Raw genomic sequence first — 7980 nt, forward strand, 5'->3', positions numbered from 1 at the left:
TGTTTCAAACTTGTCATTTTTTTATTAAAAAATTAATGAAAGTCTGAGCTGGATGTCAAACTACTAATTGAGATGTAATAATCATTTGAGATTTTGAGATCATATTTTATCATATCTCAATCAACAACTCTCTATAATCGGAGACTATTTTGTAACTTTAAATAATCAAGGAACTCAATAAAGCAGTATCCTATAGTCAGAAGACTATTTGTATATTTTACCCTAAAATTAAAAAACAAAAAACAAAACTAAAATAGTCGATTTCTATGGCAAATAATTGAATTTTGCTTGGGTGGTTTCCTGCCCTCTTCCTATATATAAAACCACCAAAAACTCGTTTCAACGCTAAATCCTCGCACCGACACCCAAAAACACAAAAATCCGCGGTGGATTTCCAATTTTTATGATTTTCTTTGAATTCCTATTTCTTTAAATTCTTCCCTGAATCAAACACCAAGTAAATCCATCTTCTTTTGAAGCTTTTCTCATTCTCTCTTCATTGCCAAGAACTTTCGATATCCGCGTTCCCTTTTCTCTTTTCAGGTCAATCTCTCTCCTTTTTCTTTTTTAGTGTTACTGATCTGATGGTTTTCTTGCTCATCGTATCACATTTTCTTCGATTATATGGACATTTCTACTTAATTTCAACTCTTCTATGTTTTTATTTGTTTTTGGTTGTTTAATTGAATGGAAACACTGGATTGATTGCATTTGAATCTCTTATTTTTTGGGTTTTCCTTATTTGTACTTTAGATTTACGCGTTTGGTGTTCTTTTAAATGAAAGAGCAATTCTTGAAATTTTCCTTGCTTGAAATTGTTTAGTATACGAGTTTAGGGGAATTACTGTATTAACTGCAGTTTGATTAAAGATTTTGAAAATTGTGCAGATCTTTGTTGTTGAACCTGCTGCATCTATGGCTACGGCTAATGGTAATGCTCCACAGGTGGTCAACAATGGCGATGCAAGCAAACCCTTCAAGATCTTCATTGGTTATGATCCGCGTGAAGATGTAGCATATGAGGTCTGTCGCCATTCTATTCTGAAACGCACTTCCATTCCTGTTGAGATCTTACCTCTTGTTCAATCAGATCTTAGGCAGAAAGGCCTTTATTGGCGTAAAAGGGATCAGTTCGAGAGCACCGAGTTCTCCTTTTCGCGGTTCCTAACACCCTACTTGGCTAATTATGAAGGCTGGGCAATGTTTGTTGACTGTGATTTCCTTTACTTAGCTGATATCAAGGAGTTAAAGGATTTGGTTGATGACAAATATGCGGTCATGTGTGTTCATCATGATTATTCCCCGAAAGAGAAAACAAAAATGGATGGTGCTGTGCAGACTGTTTATCCCAGGAAGAATTGGTCTTCTATGGTGCTATATAATTGTGGTCATCCAAAGAACAAAGGGTTGACACCAGAGGTTGTGAACAACCAAACCGGCGCTTTTCTTCACAGGTTCCAGTGGCTTGAAGACGACGAAATCGGGTCAGTCTTGTTTGTTTGGAATTTCCTGGAGGGGCATAACAAGGTTGATGAGAATGACCCCAAAACGTTTCCGAAAGCCATACATTATACTCGCGGAGGACCATGGTTTGAGGCATGGAAGAATTGTGAGTTTGCTGATCTTTGGCTGAAAGAGATGGAAGAGTGCATGAAAGAAAAGAAATCAAATGCGAGTTAATTGAAAACTGGACATGGTTCAGTGGTATTTTCTAGTATCTTTTAAACTACAAAGCCATTAATTCTTGTTGCAGTATTATTATTATGATTCCAGATATTGAATTTGTATTGTGAATCCTAGAACTAAATATGCTTTAGGGAAGAGTTGATTTTCTCTATGATAGTCTATCCAATAAGTGTTTTTGCAGGCTATATATCAATGCCTAATAGATGTATTTTTTCAATTATTTATTTGTTCATCTGACCAATGACATGATCCCTTGGTATGTTATGCAGTGTCATCCATGGTCATATGTTATGTTATTTGGATTTTTTATCTTTCTTATTTGATAATTGTGTGGCCATTTGCTATTTTTGGTTGGTAATGGTGAATGGATCATATGCTTGTTAGTTTGCAAACGTTTCAAAATTTTGTTTACTTCAAATAGTAGCTCTGGTGCATGAGGTGGCTTTATTATTCAAATAAGTCGGTTTTATAAACTATTTATATAATCATTTCTACGATTTTTTTAATAATTTACGGTGATTATAAAATAATATATGTTCATAATTTTTTTAATAGTTTAGAGTGATTATAAGGTGGTATTTGTTCAGAATCTTTATTAATCATTGATAATATATACACACCTTACATACATATGCAATTACTCGAATTTAGGACTTCTTAGAAAACAAACACTTCTGTTTAACTACTGAAGTTATGAGATGGATTCCTATTCATGAACTTTCTTAGCGAAAGTGTACACACATTTTTATTACATGAGGAGGTAACAGTGGTGTTCTGTCGAGCGTTTCCTAAAGATGTATAAAAGAACGTTTTTATTTAGGATGATAATCCAGTTAATAAATATTTTGATTCACATTAAAGATCGTTGATCAAATATGATCTTTTAAGATTTTAAATTTAGAGAAAATTATTGTAAAGATTATTAAACTTTGATTGTTGATTCGCTTATAACACTGAACTTTCAATTTTATTAATTATAACACTTAAGTTTAGTTTTACATTCAACTATGTCACTTTGTTGTTAAGTCACTAATGAGAATTGACTAACGATTACTAACATAGCATGCCACACCAAAATGGCGTCGTCTTAGTGCAGTTGTTCTAATACCTAAAACGACATCGTTTTAGAAATTGAACTCTAGGGATATATTGATTTCGCCACTGTACTTTTAAATATATTACTTTTTTGGTATCACACTTTCCGAGTTAATCACTCACTGCCTGTGATCGATTGTCTTTTGCATCAAAATTAGTATCAAAATATTTGCATTTCACTCATTCTTCTCACATGATTTGTTTTTTTTAGGAAACCACTCAAAATCGACAAAATTAAACAAAAAAATCTACCATATTTTATATGTTTAGAATCTTTCTTAGATTTATGAGATTTGAGTTGTTTGTTCAAAGTCTGAATGGTAAAGAGCATTATTTCGAGAAAACAAACAACATACCTCAAAACCAGCCTCATCAGACGGTCATTGAAAAATATCAGAGTATTAACAAGTCAAACCATTTTGATATTGATCTTGCCTCATAGAACGGTAAAGTTTGAGTGTGTTTCATGAAAAATCAATCCTAGAAGAAGAAAGAGGATTGAAATACAAATGTTTTGATACCAATCTTGACATGAAATATGATTGATGACGGGTGATGCTTGGCTGTGAGCGACGGTCGAAAAATGGAGTGCTAAAGAAGAAAAATATTTAAAAGTTTTGTGGCAAAATCGATGCACTCATAAAATTTATTGTATAAAATGACATCGTTTTGGTGTAGCAGACTTCATTAGCAATCGTTAGCCATGTTATCATCTCATTACTGATAACAACATAGTAGTATAAGGCCATCTTGAGCCCTCATCTCCACTCTACAACATCTCTATCTCTACTCTAAAGATGAAACAATAATTCATCTCCAACACTATCTCTACATTACCACCTACTCTACTTTATTCACAATATTTAACTATTAGTATGTTTATTTATCTAATTTCAATGTATTTTTTCTATCTTGTAATTTAATCTACTTGAATTTATTATATTATGTTTAATTTTTATTTTACTGTGTAGAAATTACAATAAAAAACATAAAAGATAGAATAAGAGAAAATAATGTAACAAAGAAAAGGAAAAGAAAAAGAAAATAACAAAAGAAAGTAAAAAAAAAACAAAAACAAAAAATCAGAAAAATAAAAAAAAAATATTATGTAGTGCAACTACAGTGTTGCGCCAGATGTAGAGTATCACTATAGCATCTCTACATTCCATACTCTACTCTAGAGATGAGTTGGAGTGGAAATTCATCTCCAAAGTGGAGATTTTATCTACTTTAGATATGTACTAGAGTTAGTCTAATTGAATGTAAAACTAAAATTTAATATTATAATTGACAATATTAAAAATTCAATGATATAAACAAGTTAACGGACAAAGTTTAAAGGGTAGTTTTTCCTTAAATTTAAATGAACTTTTGAGAAAATTTGGAGTTGAAAATTGTTAGTATTTTTAGTATGCTTTTATATTATTTAATTTTATAATTCTTTTATTTAATTACTATTTTAATTTAATGAATTATTATATTGATAGGACTTAAGTATTTTAATTAATATTTAATTTTTGATAAATATTTTATACAGTTATTATATTGATTGTAGTAATAATATTTTTAAATTTTAGTATAATTATTAAACTTTTTGTGTACTTAATAGATTATATTTTTTATAAAATTTTAAGTTTATTTTAAGATTAATGATTGTATCTGTGAAATATAATTTTATCTATCAACTAAATGTGAGCAAAAAATAATTTTGTTATGATTATATTTGACTTAAAGGTGTGTTTTAAAGGTATTTATAAAGGTATTTTTTATCTATCAACTAAAATCATTTAAAAAAATCTTTGGCTAATAAGATCGTGTTTCATGACACATCTGACGGCCTCCTTTACAAGGGTAAATGACATGTTAAATTTCTCACTTTTTATTTTTATTCAGTTTAGTCTATAAACACTTTTTAATTTAAAATTAACTCCTATTTGTTTCAAAATTTTATAACTCATTATAATATTTTTAATATTACAACATTTTTATTTACTTTAGTCTCTAAAAATATTTAAACCGAAACGAGTTCTAATTTTATTTTTAATTTTTTTATAATTTAGTCCACTATTTTTATTGTTGACAGTATTATATTTTTAAATATAATATTAAACAAAAGTTATTTAATATTATATATATTTAAATTTTTACTATATTTAATATTAAATAAAAATTAATTTTGATTAAAATCATAGAATAAAACCACTATAATATTAGATACCAAATTTAAAAAATATTATTATCATGATTTTTTCTGATTTTCCTAGCTTCAACAGGAAGAGATCGTAAAATAATAAACGGTAAAGTATATAAATAGTTATTAATATTTGAGTAAGTTACTCTTTATACTACTTATGTTTCAAAAGTAATAATTTGGTCACTAACGTTATCAATTTATAATAAATTTATCATTTGATGTTAACAACCGTTACTAGAGTAACAAAATGCTAATTTGACACGTTGTTTTGTTTTTTTAGCATCATTTGACCACATGAGTATATTTTGACCGGTCCTTACCTCTTCTTCTTTTTCAACTCATGTCATAACATTTTTTCAGGCCGACGACGGGTTTTGAAATGTTGTAAAAATGGAAGTCTTCACAAATCATTTTCTAAGTGGGATTGTACCGCATAAAATTAAGTAATTTTAATAAAAAATAATTTTACTAGAATACCGATTTTGGTATGTGAAATCGTAAAATAGGTTCGAGAGTCAATTACATAAGAGAAAAGACTAGTACCCGTAATGACCAAAATTAGGGATGGCAAACGGGCGGGTCGGGTGCGGATACCCCTTCCCCCATCCCCATATCCACCTACTATTTTTCAATCCACCACCCGTCCACCACCCATGATGAGTACAAATTTTTAAATCCACACCCGCCCACGCGGGTACATTTTCAAATCCATCCCCACACCCACTACCCACTAGCGACATACCCATCTAGACCCGTCTGACAACAAACTAATGAGATGTTGGAGTTGGTTCGCAGACAGTTCGTGATGGGGTAGCAACGCATGCTTTAATTTGTCAGATGAGTGGCTCTACGAATGTTATGGAGACATATTGTAGGGAGCATGTAGTCGCAGAGCTGGATTGTTGTATTGCTTTCGATGTTAATGCTCATAGTGCGCCTAATATGGGTTTTGAGGGGCTAAAGAACATGGAAACTACTGCTTTTGATGTTAATGCTTATAGTACGGCTAATTTGTGTTTGGATGGGCAGCATGGGCTAAAGAACATGGAAAGTGACGTGGTTAGTGAGATTATGGGTTTAATCAAAGAGCCGAATATTTTCCTAATTAAATACCAGATTAAAGACTAAATATCCTTAATATTTAGTTAAATTATATGTTATATATTATATAATATATAATATTAAAATTTATAAATTAGTCTCTAAAACTACACCTAAATTCATAATGATCCAAAATTTAATAGATATTTAGCTGGGCGGGCGGATGTGGGGCGGGCGGATGCGGGGCGGGCGGATGCGGGGTGGGTAATGTCTCAAACCCATTACCCGCCCACCACCCACGACGGGTACCACTTTATAAATCCACACCCGCCCACTACCCGCTAAAATTATACCCATCCTCGCTCCAATTGGAGCGGATGCGGTGCGGAATCCACGAAACTGTACCCGTTTGCCATCCCTAACCAAAATTGGTACCTAGTCGATTACCCATTATTTTAAAATTGGAAATTACGAGTTCAATGTTATATTTATTCATGACCCGCTATGTATGCCAATTTGAAAAGGATATTAATTTATTTAGAAATTAACAAAAAAAAACCCTTCGAGCATTAGTGGAGATTTTATAATCAATCCTAATAAATTAAGCATTGCCTTAATAATGTTGAAATCATGATTCACAAATTTAAAAAGATGTTGATTTATTTGGGAAATAATAACGGTCATCCAATGCATAAGCGGAGGATACTCCTTAAATAAATGAACATTGCCTTATTTTTTTAAATTGAATTTCGCAATCAATCAACAAATTATTGAACCTGATTATACTAAGTGAGTTAATTAAGGCTTCATCTAACTAAAGTGCAAAATTATAAATTTTAAGAAACTTAATAGAACTCTTAAAGTATAGGCGTTAATATTAAACCCTAATAAGTTTTAAAATATTTAGTCGAATAATAAAAATAGAACCCCAAGCATAAGCAAAGATTATTTTAAATATCCTCATAATTAAGCTATTTAAAGATTTAAAAGACTAAACCTAAAATTAAGGTTTTATCTAAGACAAGAATAAATTGTTTATTAAAAAGACCTAATTAAAAATATATCTAAAATCAAGGCTCTAAATATTAATCCTAATAAAAATATTAAAACTTTAATTGAATGATTAAAATAGTATCCCGAGCATAAGAGGAGACTATTTTAAAATTTCTTCTAATTAATCTAAATGAGGACCAAATTAAAAGAAATAAAACCTAAAGGTTTAATCTATGTCAAGTAACCTAATTTAAGGCTAAAATCAAACAATCAATGAATTAAAAACTGAAATTAAAAAAGAACTAAATTATGCATTGGATCTAGATAAAAAGTTCAAAGTTAAAGGCCATTAATATAACGAGTATTTAAAATAAAAGATGTAAAATGAAAATAAATCAAATTAGAGTGAAATAAAAAAAATAATCACAATAAAGATAAATAGAAATAAAAATAACTTTAAAAATGTAAAATGGGGGATTGAAGGAAATAAATAAAATAATTCAAAAAATAAACAAAATATAATAAAAAAGAGAAAAACATAATAAATTAAAAGGAATAGAAAGGCAACCGAGTATTAAAGTAGAAATAAAAGTAAATTAAATAAATTGAGAGTTAAGATAAATTCAAAAGGAAAATAATTAAAAAACAAAATTTAGCTGCAAGGCAAAGCCTTGTTGATTGTAATCAACGTGCTTGAAGGAGAGAAAATCTATTTCGATGATCAATCGAAATAAAAGCTAAGCAAAATTTAAGGCTATTTCATATCAATTGAATTTTTCTACCTTATTTACTTTTTCATTAATTATTTATTTTTATTATTTTATTACTTTCGTTATTTCTAAATCCCCAATTTTACTTTTACAGTTAACATCCTAGGATCTAAACAAGAAAATTATTTAGAATTCCTTAGTTCAAGTGAACTGACTCTACTTTTCTATACTATTTTCATTATTTATTTGAGATTAGAATAT

The 7980-nt window shown here is 29.7% G+C and overlaps 1 protein-coding gene across 1 annotated transcript; it reads left to right on the forward strand.

Annotated features, from left to right (window-relative positions):
- Nucleotides 1–357: 357 nt before the first annotated feature.
- Nucleotides 358–1918, forward strand: LOC120170104 (protein CDI-like). Its single transcript, XM_039178122.1, has 2 exons — nucleotides 358–543; nucleotides 889–1918. Exon 2 carries the CDS (start codon nucleotides 916–918, stop codon nucleotides 1678–1680), a length of 765 nt encoding a protein of 254 aa, XP_039034053.1. The 5' UTR covers nucleotides 358–543; nucleotides 889–915; the 3' UTR covers nucleotides 1681–1918.
- The last annotated feature ends 6062 nt before the right edge of the window (nucleotides 1919–7980 follow it).

The sequence above is a fragment of the Hibiscus syriacus genome, unplaced genomic scaffold (assembly GCF_006381635.1).
Source record: "Hibiscus syriacus cultivar Baekdansim isolate YM2019G1 unplaced genomic scaffold, ASM638163v2 tig00111772_pilon, whole genome shotgun sequence".
NCBI lineage: Eukaryota > Viridiplantae > Streptophyta > Magnoliopsida > Malvales > Malvaceae > Hibiscus > Hibiscus syriacus.